This window comes from Phaethon aethereus, assembly GCF_964289735.1.
Source record: "Phaethon aethereus genome assembly, chromosome: 12".
Taxonomy (NCBI): Eukaryota; Metazoa; Chordata; class Aves; order Phaethontiformes; family Phaethontidae; genus Phaethon; species Phaethon aethereus.
Window position 1 is genome coordinate 3,808,374 of NC_138588.1, and position 18,168 is coordinate 3,826,541.

At 42.5% G+C, this 18,168-nt stretch overlaps 1 protein-coding gene across 2 annotated transcripts in view; it reads right to left on the reverse strand.

Annotated features, from left to right (window-relative positions):
- Positions 1 to 256: 256 nt before the first annotated feature.
- Positions 257 to 18,168, reverse strand: part of ALDH1A3 (aldehyde dehydrogenase 1 family member A3) — a gene marked incomplete at its 3' end in the record, with an annotated part of 34,626 nt that continues 16,714 nt past the window's right edge. Inside the window, exons 6-13 of one of the 2 annotated variants that reach the window (XM_082004953.1) lie at positions 17,795 to 17,923; positions 15,337 to 15,450; positions 12,176 to 12,278; positions 10,943 to 11,127; positions 5,466 to 5,630; positions 3,039 to 3,196; positions 1,746 to 1,820; positions 257 to 329 (exon numbers count right to left, since the gene is read on the reverse strand). In XM_082004953.1, the coding sequence (XP_081861079.1) occupies positions 257 to 329; positions 1,746 to 1,820; positions 3,039 to 3,196; positions 5,466 to 5,630; positions 10,943 to 11,127; positions 12,176 to 12,278; positions 15,337 to 15,450; positions 17,795 to 17,923 (1,002 nt within the window). The remainder of the gene's footprint in view (positions 330 to 1,745; positions 1,821 to 3,038; positions 3,197 to 5,465; positions 5,631 to 10,942; positions 11,128 to 12,175; positions 12,279 to 15,336; positions 15,451 to 17,794; positions 17,924 to 18,168) is intronic. The other variant, XM_082004954.1, reaches the window with a different exon arrangement.

Consider the following 18,168-nt stretch of genomic DNA (forward strand, 5'->3'; position numbering starts at 1 on the left):
GCATTTTAGTCACAGGTAGCAGACAGATGTACAGCCAGGGACTTGTACGGTACAAGTGTGTGCTATGCTGCCAGTAGGGTCAGTTAGATCAGTTTTTGAAGAGCCAGTTGACAAAATGGAGTCCAGTAGATTCAGTGTTTCTAGAGGAATAAAGTTAGGTGTTTCCATTTTCCTTCCTACCCCTCCCCTCCCCCTTGCTCTGAACACGTCCCCCATGTGTCACATTCAGAGTGTCAGCATTTTAGGCCTTCTGTTTTCATGGACTCTTCTGGGAGAGCTTAATGGTGACTGTTTTCACTTCGGTATATTCTGCCAAAGCATATTCACCGCTAGAAAAGAAGAGAGAGGAGGCAAAGGGACAAATAACTGTAGTGTGTTAATGTGTACTTCCCCAAGATAAGAGATTTCTACACAGGTGCATTTTAGCCACAGATCAACAGCTGCTGTAGATGACATCAGGCCATTAAACCCACGTTTGAACTAACTTACACCAGCTATCAATTTGTCCCACCACTTCTAATAATTGCTAAGCTCATGCGCATAAGTACACACAACTGCACCCTCTTGTAAAAGAAACATAGAATGCTTCTGGTCACAGTAAACAGAGTACTATTGTGAGAACCCGTAGAAGAAACATCCACGTAAACATAGTTATCAGTGCTTAGACAGCAATTAAAGTTACTTTTTCCCTGAAAGTAAGCTTCTATCTACAAGATACCATATAATCACGAGGGCACAGATGCTCCAGAAATGCATACTGATGACAGACCCCACCACTGCATTATGTCTTGGTTGGTGGAAACTGGCTCTATTCCCATGCCTTGCCCAAGGGATCAGCCCCTGACATCCTTTAATTAGCCAGGCAGTCAGGCAAAATAAACCATAAGGTCTCAATATATATGTCCCACTTGAGGATTCATTCATTTGCTGTTCTTAGCCAGTGAGGCATCTGAATGTTTCAGAGCAGCAGATGCACCAGAAGAGCTACTGGAAAGGGTTCCTGGAAATAAATCTGGCTCATGAAAGAAAAGGTGCATTAGATTCCTCTAAAGAGTCTTCTGAACAGTGTAATAAACCCTGCCTCTCTCTTATACAAGAAGAAAATTCAGGTTTAAGTCAATTTCTCATCTCTCTCTCTAAACTTACAGGGTGACCGGGGTTTAACAATTTCTGTGTTAGCAACTAATTAGAGCTGGAATGCCTGGTAGCCATGCTGCAACAGGTCAGGCTGGGGAAAAGGGACAGAGGACCTTTCTGTAATTTAGTAGCAAGCTTGGAAGATGGGAGGTAGAATGATCTTGGAGATCATTCCTTGTTGTTCTAGCTCCAACATTAGAAAGTCAGAGGTGGGAAGAGGTCCAACTGGGAGCAGTCAAGGGAGGCCCAAATACCACCATATAAAGATGGAGGAGGTTTGGGGTGGATACCAGTGTCCCCAGCTGAGGTGCCATACTTCTCCCTTGATATAAAAATCTAACTAGTAAGGAAAAATGCTTGCAAATGGGATTGCCTGAACTAGAGTTATAAAGAGCTTATAAAGCAGATAAAGTACTCCTGAAGGCACCAAGGCACCACTCACATTCTCACATCTGTGCTTTACATCCACGCTGTACTGGCTTAGCACCTCCCTGTGCAGCATACTGCAAGCCTGATAGTTTAAAGCAAATTCAACAATATTTTCACTGAGTCACAATTGCTATTGCATTCGCCATCCACATATAAACAAAATATGGAGCAAAACTTACAGTTCTCTGCCGTTGCCTGACATTTTAAAGCCACCAAAAGGAGCCTGTGCATAGAGCGCATTGTAACAGTTGATCCTACAATAAAAACATCAATTTTAAAAAGACAGTTCAATACTAAGGAGAAGCAAGATGATGACAACAACAATATAAAAAAGGCTGAAATCTGTCAGTTTTCTCTTTATATGTTTCATTCATTTGAGAAATCATATTTTTGCAATAAAATCTTATTTTGCTACAGAAACAGAAAACATTTGAGTGGTACTCAGTCTGACCCACACCTCACTTCATAGTCTCTAATGGCTAAGACATTCATGTCTGAGCTGGAATTTACGCTGTGTTCAGAGCCGTGCTTAAAATAAATAGTCCAACCTATTCCCTAGTTTAATGAAGCACATTCTGAAATGATCATGTTTACTCAGAAAGCTGTCTAAACACTCACAAGCAGGCCCACCATCCACTTCCAGGTATAGAAAAAAGTTGGACTGCATTAGGTAATTGTGTTGCTGTAAAAAAAAGCACTAGCCCCATTTCTGTAGACACTAAGTAGAAAAAGCTAATGCAGATACTTCCTCAGCATCTCAGTACAATCAAATGACTGAAGAGAGTATGGTTTGGTGCTGTAGGTCTGTGCCTTCATGTATGTACAGCACATGTATCTTCAAAGCCCAACATCCCATTTTACTCATTAGTAAATAATTAGTATCCCATTTAGTAAATATTACTGAGAGGCAGATTCTTCTGGTGCTAACTCTTGAAATCTATCCTCTGTATGCATCAAAATCAGACACCAGATCAAATTCCTATCTTTAATGGGAAAAAAGCCAGGATCCCATCTTTAAAATTATTCTAATACAAAATCAGAAACTTTGTAAGCGAAAATAGCTACCTATCTTTCTGACAGTGGTGTGATGCCATCTACTGTCCATACTGTTTTGTGCATCTAAGACCCCATTTAATGCTACCTAAAGATCCTAAGAATTGCTTTTTTTCTATGTACAGGATTTTGAAAGGTATCATGACTGGTGGAACTTCCTACAACCCCTACATTTTTAGAGTTTTCCAGACAAAGAACTACAACGATTGAAGGAACAAACTGTCCATTTCTCGCCAGACTGTCTGGTCTTCACCACCTTATTATGATGAATGGATGTTGCTTCTGAGGAGAATATCAAGAATTAAACAGACTATTAATACATCTTACCTCCAGCACTTACACATGATTCCAAATCATACATCCCTCTCCCTTCCCAGGAAACAAAATCCTAGCCCACACTCGGGTCCCGCACTGCTTACCAGACCGTTCCCGATTGCAGTGCAGAAGCTAGTGTTAATGCTCTGTCCAGATTCTTTGTGAACACTGCAGCTGTAAGTCCATACTCGGTACTGTTGGCTCTTCTTATGACCTCTTCTATACTCTTGAACTTCATAATTGGCTGAACTGGCCCAAAAATCTGCACATGTCAATTAAACATTAGTACAGGGAAAGCCCTTGCTAATCATGGTAATTTTGAAGTAATCAGAATCAGATGACTTTGTTTGGATACTATATTTAAAATGTTACATCCTAGCCTTCTAGGGGCACTGATAGTCTCTTAAAAACTACTAATTAAATTGACTTCAAAGGAAGTACAGCAATGTGCTATAGTAGTTAATATATACTAAGATCCAAGAACTAATGGATCATCTATAACAATCAAAATAAGCAGAGTTAGATCTGGACAAGTTTCAGATGATTCATACTTACTCCATTTACGACCCTCCTTTTGGACTCAGTGAGTATACTCAAGAAGTAATTAACATATTTAAAGCATTGCAAGTTTTCTTCCTTGAGTTTTAACTTTGATTTTGTCATGCTATGCAGTTTATTTGCATGCAGTGCATTTACCACGTATGTGTTTGACCACAAACTTGGCTTCCCAGGTTGCCAGTATAAAGGCAGCAGGCATACACAATATGTCCTAATTTCTGGGATGGAGTCTCTCTCATCGAGTACAGTATCGAAGCGGGGGACCCTTTTCTGGCGTGAATGGTCTTGCAGTACAATAAACCCCCACTGAAGGTCAGATACAGGCTCACTTGTGCCACCTTGACGGCCAGGCTAAGCAATTTGCCTGGCCTTTAGGCTCATACAAGTGTTTCTAAATTTCTTCATTTTGGAAGATCCAGGTACTTAACTGGAGCCTTGGTCCCAGGCAACAGATGAACGTGCATTTGCAACAAAACTGCAAATGAATGAAACTGGATAAGCTTAATGAATCATGGCTTGGGATTTGGAGTCAATTCATTAAAAAAAAAAAAGGCCTGTCATGGGATTTTCAGCTCTTATTCCCTCTATTTTTAGAATGTAACTCATGCCCAGACTGACTGATATCTTTCCCAGGTTCCTTAGAGATTCTGTGGCAGATCTAAGAACTCTAAACATTTTGCCAGGAGTGAACAGTAAGCAGCCCCATAAAAAGCACTATGCTAAACTATAAAATAGAAGTGCCAGTTAGACTTTGGCAACTACTTATTTTCCATTGGGGAACATGATGAAAAGTAGATTAACTTATATTTCAAAGGAATATTACAGGATCTAATCACATGCAGCTTGTTCAATTTTTCTGCATATGAATAATGAAAGCAAGAGTATTAGATCTGCAGTTTGCTGCCTTTGACCATATTTTCATAAAGGAAAAAAATGGTCAGCCTCAGGGGATTTCACCATGGGAATGGAATTTGGGATTATTTCAGACACTAAGGCTACTTGGGAAAAGTTCTTCAGCGACCGTATAGCAGGGCCATTCCTTCCCTCCTCACCAGCTTCAGGTCCCATAGTCTTTGTCCCACCTTTCTGCAATAAAGCGACTCCTTTTTTACATAGTGGAGCAGAACATACAAAGAACACACATTATATTGTCCTCTGTCACTTTGAATCAGCATGTACCACAGCTGAGCAATTTCAAGTCCATTCAGTAGGAGGTGCATAAGGGCACACTGCATGCACACCATCCACATATGTAGAGTGGAAGAGCTTAACTCTGTCATCAGAAAACCTTCAAACTTCAGGGCAAAGAATACCTAGAATTGCTCCAGCCTGCCACAGTTTCATTTATTTTTATTCAGTTATTTATATTTCAAATCAAGAATTCAGACAGAAACCCCTCCATCACCACTATTTCTTACTTAGAAGCAGCATTTATAGCAGCTGTATCTAGGTAAGGCATGTGCTTGTATTTTGCATTATATGAAGATCTTCTGAAGTGAGACCCAAAAGCTTTAAGGTAGTATTATCTACTATGTTTTTATCTTTTATTGTTTTGTTTGTTTTTGTCCAGTGAGTACACTCACAGAGCTACTTCCCCCTTTTGGAAAACCAAACAAAATGGGGGAAAGCAGAAAGGCATTAGACAGGGCTGGCAAACAGACACCTATTAATTGCACAAAAATTGCTGCTAAAACGTTCTGACAGTTTTCTTGCCTGTTCTGCTCTCCTCCTTCTCCTCTCATAATTCCCCCTCTGCCCCCCGCACATGAACTCCAAACTGAAGCTCACCTTGCATATACTTCATTAGTAGAATGGATTTCAGCATTAGGCAGTTGTTAGGACACCGAAATAAGTGAAATAAGTGACATTTCTATTCTGCTCTAAGGTTTTCACTTCAAACCACGACCATCTCTCTTTTCTTTCCCATTTACAGCAGTAAATGAGTATAAACGTTCAGGTGACTTGTACTGTACCTCTTCTTTGGCGATACGCATGTTGTCAGTGACCTCCGAAAACACAGTGGGTTTTATAAACAGGCCTCTGTCTTCAATGGCAAGACCCCCACACTCCAACTTAGCCCCTTCTTTCTTTCCACTTTCTATCAGCTCCAAGATTTTATCAAACTGGTTTTGGTCAATCTGTCACACACAAAAGGAAAAGAAAAAGACAGCAGCGCCTTTATTATCACTGTTCCAGAGACCGGAGTCACGGTATGCGGCCCAGGGACACATTTGCAGGGCACTGTCAGACAGGGTAAGCTCACATCTCATTCTACGATATGGCAGTCAGGCAATAAGCAGGCTAACAGACAGGACGTGGGCATAGCCCTGAGCCACAGAAAACAGAAGGTGAAGTTACATGTAAGAGTTTAATCTGATCTAATAGTTTGCTGCCACGTGGAGGGGGACACCCACTTTCCCTTCCTCCGCATCCTGGGTATGCACTCCCATGGCTCACCTCACTCCAGCTCTGGGACTTGCTGACCTCCTCCATGCACTGATTCAGCTCAGTAGCACCACGAGAACAGCTTGAGATGAGTTTTGCTGGGCTAGCAACCTCAGTCAGTTCAGCAAGGGATCTGACCAGCAACAGAATCAGTGCAAGGGAGGGAGAATCAGGGTGTATAAACTATTAAGCTGACTTCGCTGTAATGTGCAGCTTCAGCCTCAGCTGTCTGTCCCCAGCTGAACGAACACAGCGAGCTCTGCCTCCATCTCTTTCCACACATGCTCACTATACAAACAGCCTCAAAGATAAGCCCTGTTAGTGGGGTGACTTCAGAACAACTACTGTGCTGAAGCCATACTTGTAAAATCAGAATTACCTTTGGTGGATCTTAGAGACCAGCACCATCCCAGCATTTTTTGGTTCTCTGGACTCACAGCCATATCCTCACTTGTAACTACCTACCTTGTCTAACACCTCCCCACCCACACCTAAATATGCAGTAATCTCAAATAGTGAATACTGTTGTATTACTAGGGGTTTCAGTAGAGGTGGGTAAAGGCCAGTCCGGATACAGGACACTGAAATCCCTGTGCTTGTGCAGCCCTGCACCAGGACTTGGAGGAGACACCACGTACTCCACAAGCACAGTGGTTCACATGCTGGGAAGAGGTGCAGACATCCACAGCACTTCTGATCAGTACTGATCCTTTGTTTGTGCTCCACATGCAGCAGCGTACTGCAGGTACTGTCAGGTTTCAAACAAACAGATGTAGCTATTCGCATGATGCATAACAAGCAATGAAACACCTTAGCACAGCACGCTGCAGATGGTAAAAGACTTATAAAGATGTTTTAAAAAAATAAAACTAACAAAAACCTCCACAATTTCATTGAGGTGATTAAAGAGTCCACCCACTAGTTCAAGCTGCCCTGGCAGCCTGGGAGGTTATTCTGAATGCCAGGTATCTCCAGATGCTTCTGCTGGTTCAATACCTCTCTCTAGGCATCTGTTTTTCTTTCAGCAGGGCCAGTTGCCAGTTGGGACTGTTTACATGGAGTGTTCCACACTTTACTCCTCCAGATTACAGACTATATCCTGTCCTTAGTTAATCCTGGCCACACGCAATCCAAGTTTTCATGCTTTTAGACAAATATCAAAGCTTCAGGAGGGTGTCCTTGGGGTACTTCTGGTACACAGTGAAAACAGAGAACAGCACATCTCCTGCCACACAGATGTGCATATCACATGCGCTGTGGACAGCTTGTACTAAGTGTTCATGTTCTCTCATATGTTAAGATGCTACCCAAGAAAACACTTTATACATGCTACTGCATGAGGTAATGTGTGCCCTCATGTAGGATACAGAGTGTCACATAGTAAGTTTGGCAGGTGTCATACATATTGTCTATTTGTCTGGTTGCTTAGTTGCCAAATGTAAATAATTTGAAAATATCTGCAAGTGCTTTCCATCCTGGCATGTCTGTGATCCAGACCAATCCAGTTCATCCACTTCACATCACAGAAAACAAAACAAGGATATTTATACAGCTGTAACTTGTTTCAAAGCAAACTATAGTTAGATGAAAAGACACTGGAGAAAAAAAACATTTGTAAAAATGACATGCAAGGGTGGGACTGTTTGTCATTGTAACTAGAGCTTGCAAGGCTTGTTTAAAATCTGTCCCCTACTCCACTGTTATTTATGGTTCGAGCATTAACTTCTATTAAAAACACATGATCTGGTAGAGCAAATTCTACTATTTTTCACCTAATTCAACAGAGAGGAAGGCTTCTAAGGATCACTGCAATGCTGAAAATCTGAGCCCCCAAATCTTCGTATCTTGCTTCATTTAAGTCACAACCACAAGGAACAGTTTTTCCTTTTCCAAACCTAGCATTTATAATCCTACAGAATAACCCCACAACTGTGTCCAACTAACTGTTGGACACATACTCTTTCTACTTACATATTTTACTTTCACACTTTAATCCTAAAGTACCCAAATGTCTACAGTCTAAGGAAAACATTCACCGTCTTAGAAATCAAAGAACAGGTTTTGGGCTGAGAAACTTCTGGCTAGCAAGTGCCACAAGGCAGCCTTAGTACTTATTTCCTTCCTGTAGGCCAGGTCTTATAGAACTCAGATCCCAGTATTTGGGGTTCTACAATAACAAAACCAGTCTAGTCTTGTTCTAATCTAATCCCTGTTCTAGTCCACCAGCATCTCATCTAATGCAGTCTGCTGTTCACAATTGTATAATGCACTGGTTAACCAGTTTGCCATCTGTGCACATTTACTTTATTACTTCCTATGATACAGCACACAGGAATCCAAAGTTTAAAAATGACCTTGGTCTGCATTTGAGGTTGGCACTCAAACAGTCCTGATCACCCCTCAGGTTTCTTGTGGTGTCCTTTGAATTCCAGCCAGCCAACACAGTCAGACACATGTGAGTTTTGGGGAAGTCTCATCGGAGGCATGCCTCGTTTCTGTTTAAATTTAACACTGTTTAAATTTGACCTAGTTTTGATCAGAGCAGTACAGTTTATATCAGCATAACGCAATACTGCAGCTGACACGGTCTTTTCCTCACACCCATGCCACCAGCATCCATGCCAGTGCACAGTAATCCACATCAGGGAACTGACCTGAGTAAAACCTTTCTTCCTCACTTCCAAAAAGGTTGGATTAGACCTGAATCAGCCAGTTTGTCACCCCATGCTGTCCTGCTCCAGGATGTCCCAGCAGCTACTTAGAGCACTACGCTCAGTCATGGTGCGGCTTGATTTCACAGAGCACTAGTTCAAAGTCTGGACTGCACAGGCTCTCCTATTTTAGGCTTTCTGAACTCTGTATAAGTTGCTAGTCCTGTTGTCTGGCTACAAGCATTTGGCACTGATGTAGGACCAAAAACCTCATGGGCCATGACCACTGTCAGCCTAAGGGCTAGCTACAGCTCCTTCCCACTGTTGGCTTCTAAGCCAGTGATCATCCCAGAATGGGGTCTACGCAGCAGCATGTGGACCAATTTTGTAATGCTGTTGTGTATGTTCAATCTGACCCACAGGAGAATAAAACAATGACCTGGATCTGAAGCAACTGCAGCCTGACAGGGAGAGATGAAGAGGAGAAAGAAAGACTATTTTACCTGGTGATTCTTCCCTTATCCATCAGTTCAAGACAAAAAAAACCCACAGCAGAGCAGGTTACTTCAGGAACAGAGGAAAAATTTCATCTGGAAGCTTCACATTTGAACAGTAACTTGTGGGCAGGTGTGAATCTTTGCTACTTTTGGAGGTATTTTAAGCCCTTGTGACACTGCATCATTTCTCTCTTCTGCTTGCATTTCAGTGTGTTGCATCTTACAGAGTAGGCTCCAGACAGCAAGCAACCGTATCTGCAGAGGAAGTGGTTGTTCCTTTGCACTGGCAGCCACATGAAAGCTTTGGGATTAACAGTTTCCTCCCACTCTCTCAACACCTTCTCATGTTGGTCTTGACAGTTGCACACACACAAGTTCAGGTGTGTGTGTGGGGGGTGCCATCTCTCCTAGCTGCAAGTGTAACAGGTAAGCCAGAACAGGGAGAGAGGACAGATGGGACATATTTAAAATCTGACCAGACGCTGCTGTTCTGACTTACTGTTACCCTTAATTATAGCTCTGTATGCAAAGAGTCTCCCCTAAACCACAGCAGTGATACCAGAACATGGCGCTCTGCCATAGTGCTCACTGGGAAGTGCTCTGACAGCCTGGCAAGAGTTGGGAGCATGGATGAACTGAAATAAGCAGCCCAATTCTACATGTTCTGCTCACTGCAGAGTGTTTCATCCTTTAAAACATCACAACTACTCTCTATGATTTCAGGGGCTGTTCTCATTAAATCAATGGTCTCTGTCAGAGCAGCCAGGTGAACATTGTCCTCACGGGACTACCTTGCAGCTCACCTGCTGCTACTGCTGGATAAGGTTTAGGATGATGTTATATTAAAAAAAAAAAACAACAAACCAAGCAAACAACCAACCTGAAAAGCTGACAGCCCTTAACAGAAGGTAAGAGCAGACCTTGAAACAGTTTGAGGGTCAGCTCATCTCTGCTGAAGCCAGTTCCAACATGGGATTTTCCTATGACTGCTGAACAGTTTGAAACATCTGTCTAGGTAAGTTACAGGGATAGGTGCAGTCCCAGCATGAACAGGGGATGTACACCATCTTATTCCCCTTGCATGGATCATGTGTAAATTGGCCTAGATCCAGATAAGGGGAGGCAGATATCTGCACGGTCATCCTTTCTTGGAGGGATCCTATATAGCATCAAGGAAGAAAAACTCACAGTGCAGTACTGAGAAGACGAAGCCTAGGCTATACGTAAAGGGATTCCCCCTTTATTTTTGGTAGCAAACAGTGGTCCTGTTAGAAGATCTGACCCAAGGATCATCTTCCTCCAGAGCTCTCCACCACAGCTCATATTGCTTTGAAAGGAAAAATTAAGAGGAAGGCTCTGGAAGCATTGACAAGGCTGGTTGTGACAGCAGCTTGGCGTGGCTCTTCCTCCTAATTCAGCTGAAACCTCTCCAAAGGATCAGAAAGGGGGCAGAGGAGGAGAGGGAAAGTGGGGACTCAGGAGTCCCTGGGCTCTAACTACTTGTCATCACCAACACAGCCAAGTATCTGAATGGCCGTTTCTGCAGCTGCACTCTTCTGTGCATTGCTATTGCTCACTGCAACATGCTTTGTATTACTGTACCAGGGAGACAGACCCTTCCATAAAGCTGGATAAGAAGTGAATTAAATACATTTGTGTTTAAAAAAATTACAACATAACATTTCAACAGTTGTGATTAATTGGTATTTAAAATAGAGAGAAAAATAAAGCCGTGATACATTACTCACCCCTCAGCGCTTCTGCTGGGACCATATTTGCAAGGATAATATTTACTCAAGGAAAACTAAACAAAAACACAACCAAAAACCAAACAACTGTTTTCAGGCACACAGTTACCTGAGGCCCTTGTTCAGTTCTGGCATCAAAGGGGTCTCCAACGAGTCGCTTCTTGGCATACTCCACACTGCGCTTGACAAACTCCGGATATATCTGCTCCTCCACAAACACTCGCGAGGCAGCTGTGCAGCACTGCCCTTGATTGAAGAACACGCCTTGATGGGCACATTCCACTGCCAAGTCCACTGCAACATGGCCCAGGAGGGAAAAGCGTTACCACATGCACAGTTTCAGCCTTCCAGTGTTTCCAGACTTGTTTTTTCCTTTCTCTTTTGAAAGCCTCTTTAAAAAATGCTGACAAGGGTCCACACCCATTGAAGGCACTCACAAGGCCTCATACTGCCCCCAAACCAGATCTCTTGTTATTTCCACCCCCCTTCCTGCCTTTTGTCTCAAGATCTAATTTGCCATAGCTCCTGATACTTTCTTCCACAAGGACTCACTGAGGGTAGTAACCAGTTTTTCTTGCTGTGGGGATTCAGATGTGGATTCCTAGACACCATGCATTGGTTCCCAAAGACTAGTTTCGGTAGTGATTGTTTAGAAGGCAGTGTGCCCTGCTGTTGTACACCCAGCTCAAACCAAGTCCTTGCAACGCTTACTATTAGCAGATGCCACAAATACCTCTGGGTTTCAATCTGCACTGTGCTGTGCAGGTTGAGAGGAGAGTATTTTCCCCAAGCCAAATAGGATTTTCCAACCACTGTGGTGGTCACAGGTTACACATATCTCCTAGTGCTACTCACTAACGCAACGAAGTCACAACGGAACGTGCGAAGTGAGTCCTGCAGACCCCCAGGGTAGAGGTGAAGGCTGGATTAGATCAGGTCTTACAAAACTCTCCTGTCACAGGAATGCCTGCAGAGGGGCTGCACTTTAGAAAACTGCTTTCCCCACTGCTTGGCTCAGGCTCTGCAGTACTGCCAACCAAAAAGAAAGCACCACAACAGCAGACACACACAAATACAAGATTTAACTGCAACTGCAGCCTTCCTCAGGGAAAGCAACAGTATATGGTCTGCTTGTTTGCCACGGAAATGGTCCCTGTGCTAGGCAAGAGCTCCAGCAAAGCAGAACAGCATCCTGCTCTTGGCCAGGGGCTTCCTCCAGCCTTTGGGGTGGATGCAGTGGTAAACAACCAGTCCTTCTAGCTGCCAAAGGACAGCAGAGGCACACAAAAAGCACCACGCTCATAGTCTCTTAGGGCAAATAAACACAGCAGCCAATACTTACAGTCTGCATCTGCACACACAATGCAGGGGTTTTTCCCTCCAAGCTCTAATGTCACCCTTTTGAGGTTGCTTTTAGAAGCAGCTTCTTTGATCAGTTTTCCAACCTGTAGCATTGAGACACAAAGAGGTCATGAGCTGTGTCCCCTGAATGTCTTAACTCAGTGTGTAAAGTGTGATGCTAACAAGGGTAGAACAGCCTGGTGAGTGCCTGAAGCAGGTAGAAGTCAGGGATAGCATTCTTAAATGGTCTGAGTTTCCTACTGATGCGATGTGTTAGGTCAAAACCAGCCCCAGAATTAATGTCTGTTTTAGGCAGATCTGAAAGGATGGGCTACAGGGGAGAGCTACAGGAATTGTATCCTGAAGTTACCTGCTACCCAGAACTGCAGAACAAGGCATTTCCCACCCAGTGCAGGCTAGTGAGCAACAATAGCAATCAATGGGGGTCCAAGGTTTATGAGTTTTACTTTTAAAAATTGGGAATTCAACTTCTTAGAGTAGATCTTGACAAGGCAGTGTTCCTACCAGTTACCACTCCCATACCAGAAAGCCACGTAGATATTTTTACATTTAGGATAAAACTACTTCTTTCTGACAGTTTAGGCTGAGCTGCTCCACAGACAAGAGTAGCTGAGACTTGTTCCTTCCAAGGCAGTACCTGAGGCTGTCAACAGACAAACTCTGTTTAGCTCTGCTGTGGCACTTTCTGCCCAGGAACCTGCTCTGGCGATCTGGTGGAATTTATCTGGCCACTCTTTTCTGAAGGGAAGGATTTGTTCTGCTTCCAGAATTTAATCAAAGTAATGTCAAACTAAGGGTTTTTTCTGCTACAGAAAAATTGTTTCATACCAAAAGTTTTCCCCAAATTCTGACTGACTGTGCTATTTCTTTTTTATACTGGTAACACCAAACCAGCAATTTCTCTTCTCATTTAAAAGAAAAAGAATTCCTCACAAGAGGAGCATTAATCAAATGTCAGGATCATTTAGTAACCTAATTTTGTTAGAAAAAGTATGAGTTAAAACTATTTAGGAGCTTCAATGGTTTAGGCAGGCTATTTTTTTTAAGTGTGACCTTATATTTGAATTTCCTCATTTTCTAAACGGTTTTCTTGTATTTTACTTTTGCACACAGCAACCTTAACTTCATTTTGGCCTAAAAATACTGTTGCTCTGGAGTGGAGCTGTGAGCAAGGAAAGCATGTGGCAGCTAACTGGCAGTTATAGGTCTGTATTTCTCACAGTTTGCCTTTGTAACTTGAGCAAGACTCATAAAGCTAGCAGTACAGATCATCTCTAGTCACTCAGCAACCTAGTGCTAGGGACAGCAGAAATAAGCAATGCATCCTGCTGCAGACACACACAGCTTCGCAAAAGGCATTACTACAGGCTAGCTGGCCAAAGAGAAGTTAATAAACTCAGGGAAAGCAAGAAATCTAGATGGGAAAATTCTTGTGGAGTTTAAGATTAGTATTTCCAGGCTGGCACTGAGCCCAAGCTGGGGCTTAAAAACTAAGTCAAAATGTATTTTGAATTAGGTTCACTTCCTGGCTCAGAAACAGTAGCATTATGCTGCAAATACTGCAGGGATGCAGCTGAACTCACAGATGGGTGGAGGGGGAAGAAAACAGTTCTAAATTACACATGCATTAGCAAAGAATCTGTCTCCCTCGGTGTTTCCTGCACACCCATGGATTAGGAAGACAAGCACAGCGTCCACAGGAGTTTTTTGCCTACAGGCTCCAGCAACTGAGATTATCCTTCTGCCCCTAATCCACTGGATAGTCCTTTTTCATTAAAAACCCAAACAGACCCATGTGGGCTGGATGAGTCTATAAACTTGATTGTTTTCACACAGCCAGCATCTAATCTAGGCTAAAAGTTTCTGATCTAGGATTTGGAGGGAAGCATATATCTGGGTAAACTCCCAGATTAGACCAACTATCAAGAGAGTAAAAGCTTACTGTGAACTTTTGCTTTATTGCGTTTGTGTTTGTTGCCATGATCCCTATAGAGAAACAGAGGCTTAACACACCTTCTCCTATGGGAGAAGCGACGCAGTTAGCATGTACACAAAGCCACTAGATGGTACTGTTGTTAAATTCAGCAGCTTTAGTTACCTTTACAGATCAAGAATACCATTCAAGGTAATTTGTCATCATTATGCAATTAGATTACATTCTGCAATTATGAGGATAGGTATAGGAATGGATGAATTTGGCAAATGCTCAGCAAGAATAATGTTACTCAACGAAATAAAAATGAAGAGACTATATTTGCCTCAGCTGCACCCGCTGGTGTCAGCATTTCCATTCTTTGGATGCTGCCCCTTTACAGGGGGTGCATATATATCACAAGAAAAATCTAGAGCAACGAGTGGAAAAACATTCACATTTCTAAGCAAGCTTTGCAGCAGTGGTTACGGAAGATGAATTTGTTTGTGTGCCACAACTGTGCTCAATTCTGTGGACTAGGCCTAGCCATGAGCACCTCTTCCCCACGTAGGTTCAGAAGAGGATGGCTGTAGGTGTCTGACAGCGCAGAAGTCCCACTTCCACCCCTCTCCTAAGCAAGGCAGCCATAGCTATTTACAGGAAAAAAATGAATAGAAGGTGCCTTACTGTGCAGGTCTCAAAAGAAGCTCAAATGTTAATCTCATCCACGTCAGCAGAGGAAGCCTTGGGCACAGGGCCATGTTTTTATTTAAGTCCTAGTTCCTCAGAGGTAACTAAAGCCGAGGAAGAATTGTTCAGGGCTCTGACTGACATGTTTTCCAGTTGCACGCGCTTGCAGGGCAGGACTGGCAGGCAAACTTGCCCAGAAGCTCCATCAGGTCAATGACTTGATGTTAAGTCACTGCCAGCCTCCCCTGTAGACTGTCCTACCTTATGTCAGATCATCTATTACTTACAGTTCTCACAGAAATGTAGTGGTACGGCAAAACCCATCTTACAGACATGTGGGATTATCACAAGCACAAGGACCTGAATTAGACAAATCCCAAACACTTGTGAGAAATCCTGTCACATGGAATGGGATGGAAAATGGTGTTGGCTATACAGAAATCACCGACATTTCATTGGTCCAGTCTTATGTGGATGACAGTTTTAGAAAAGAATGCAAAGAGGAACAGCAGGTATTTTATGAGAAATCCATCACCTACCTTCGTTGATCCAGTAAAAGCAATTTTATCAATGCTGTGATGGGTAGAAATAGCAGCTCCAGCTGTGGGGCCATAGCCTGGCACAATGTTCACCACACCTGGAGGGAAACCCACCTAAAACAGAGGTTAAATACAGCTCTGTAGAGAGAGATGTTGAGCACTCTGGAGCTGGTCTGCACTCAGTTGCAGACAAGGAGCTCATATCAGATACATCACTGTTTTCCAGACTTTACAGTAACATGGCTGCATGCTACCAGCTGGAGTAGACGTGGGTGAAAGTAACAGCCATGCTTAGGAAATGCCAAGTTTCAGTAAGAATTCTTGGAGGAGTCCCAGTTTCAAGTCAGAGAGTGAGTCTTTTGGCCAAACTTGGCCCACAGCTACTGCTGTGCAGCTGGAGCCAAGGGGTAACTGAATGAAAGTTTGTTTTGAACAAAGGTTGACATTTGTGGTTCTTCAGGGGCCAGAGGGATTAAGAAGTCAGTAAAACCTCACTAGATGATGGGGCTAATAAAACAGGAATACAAGAGCAGATGGTAACAGACTTATGCCAGTTTCCACCACATTTACAACCTAGATTAGCCAACTAGTAATTTTGCCAAAAGAGACAAATGGCAAAACTTTAGGTTAAATTCTAGTGTGAGGAGAAGTGCGGGACTTACTGGTCTGTTTTTACTTCCTGAAAGAGGAGTTTCAAGGATTATACTCTTCCAGGCTAGTCCCCCCACACTATTGGTTGCACAAGGTTGTTTTCCCTGCATTTTGTAACAATGGAATTGCAGGATATTAAGTGTTCACTTCATTTCTTGTGCTTTTTAATATGAAATCTCAATAAATGCAGTTGCTCCTTCCTGATACAGAAAAAACGGTAGTAATTGCTCATGTACTATCTTGCAAAAAATTATCTTCAGAATTTTTTTCTTTTTTTTTCTTTTTTCCATAAATCAGGAGGGCAGTCTGATTCTTCTATGGATGTGACAATGATAAAAGTGAGTTTAATAGAGTTTGCGTCTTGGCTAATGAGTTTTCAAGAAAATACTGCATGTCAAACTGTGCAAGTAATGGTGTTTGGAGTCAGCAGCAAAGCCACAATGAAACAAAAAATTGGTTCAGGCCACCCTAAGCCAAAAAGTTTTTTCTGTTTTTCAGCAAAAATGGAAGCCAAAATATTTTGGTTGGCCCAAAATTATTTCATTGAACCTAACACATAGCTTTCTTTGCCTGTGTGCTAACATCTTCTGCATGATTTTAAAGATGAAAAAAAAAATTTTTTTCACTTATTCTTCTGAAAACCTGCAAAGAATTTAGATCATTTTGGGTGGAGAAAGGAGAATCTTCAAATAAAATTATTCTGCTTTAATTAGACTTCTGACTTGAAGGGCAACTAAAAACAGGCAGCTTAGAATTTCAGCTAAAAAATTAATTCCATCAGAATAGAATGGCTTTTTTGGGGAAATGCTACACCTGTGTTTGGGGAGCTATATGTCAGAGTGAAAAAAGCAGTGATGTGGCAGGGCTAACTAGAAGTCATGAAAACTGCACCCTGTGCTCACTCGCCTTGTGTAATCTTATTAAGTCAATTAACTGCAGAAGATTCTTAACTTGGAGTATTTTTGCACTGCCTTTCCTGATGGAGGAGCCCTAAGTGTCAATTATTAAGGTATTCTTCTATTTTCTCCCAGGCTAAGCCAAGAACGGACAAAATTATCATTAGACTGAGCCTAACAGACTTTTCCAGCTGAGAGGCAATAGCATATCTATAACCCTTCTAGTTTTCCTCACAGTTAGTCACATATATAGATATAGGAAGCTGACATACTAAACACTCCTAGACGGTACTGTGCACCTCCCATCACCTCTGTATCATTAATAGATCTGAGGGCACCTGAGATCCTACCTGACAAGCCCTAAACCAACATTTTGAAATCCCAACCTATGATCTTCCCTTTATATCAGTATCAAGTTGACTTTAAAGGCCAGACGTAGCTAAATTGTTCTACGAACTGCAGAAGTTATGAAGAATTGTTTCCCATGGCACTCTATCTTGGTTGAATTATCCCCCTTAAAAATAGTACAAACTCAATCCTGCTGTCTAATCACACTCTGTTTTGTCCCATTGTCTAATAAAACTGAGCTGTAGTCTTTCCCTCATTTCGGAGAGGGGAAGACAAGGCAGAAGAACAAAAGCACCATTTTTTTCTCTCTGCAGCTTCCTGAGAAAGAAGAAAAACCTACAGGTTGCGTGATCTTTTCTATCTCCCAGTCATGGCAGTGCAAAGTCACCTTTGCCACTGCCAGTCATAAAGGCCTTTGTATGAAAAGACTGAAGACAGAGGTTGTTCTCACTTTCCTCTTTAACATCTTTAAAACCTAAAATCCCACACAGCCAATTCAAAACACATTCTTGCTTAAGACCTTAAAAGAACAGTACCTAGAGGGGATAGTCAGATTTCCTTACCTCCTTAATCAGCGAGCCAATGTACAGCGACGTGAGAGGAGTTTGTTCAGCTGGCTTAATAACCAAAGTGTTTCCACAGCACAGTGCTGGTGCCATCTTCCAAACCAGCATTAGCAATGGGAAGTTCCACTGGAAGAACACAAGGCTGGTCAGAATCAGCTCAGCACAGTCACTACTCACTTCCACGCAGCATTTTCCCCACCTTCACACAGCTCAGGGAGAAAGAAGCAACCGGGAGGACAGCCACAAAGAGAAGCAGCTGCTTACAATACTGCATTTGCTTAGACCACGGAGTATAACTTCCTTGATTTCTCCCTGAGATCCCTAAATATTGCTGGCAGTCCTCAAGCTAATCCTGTAAGTTGAACAAACCT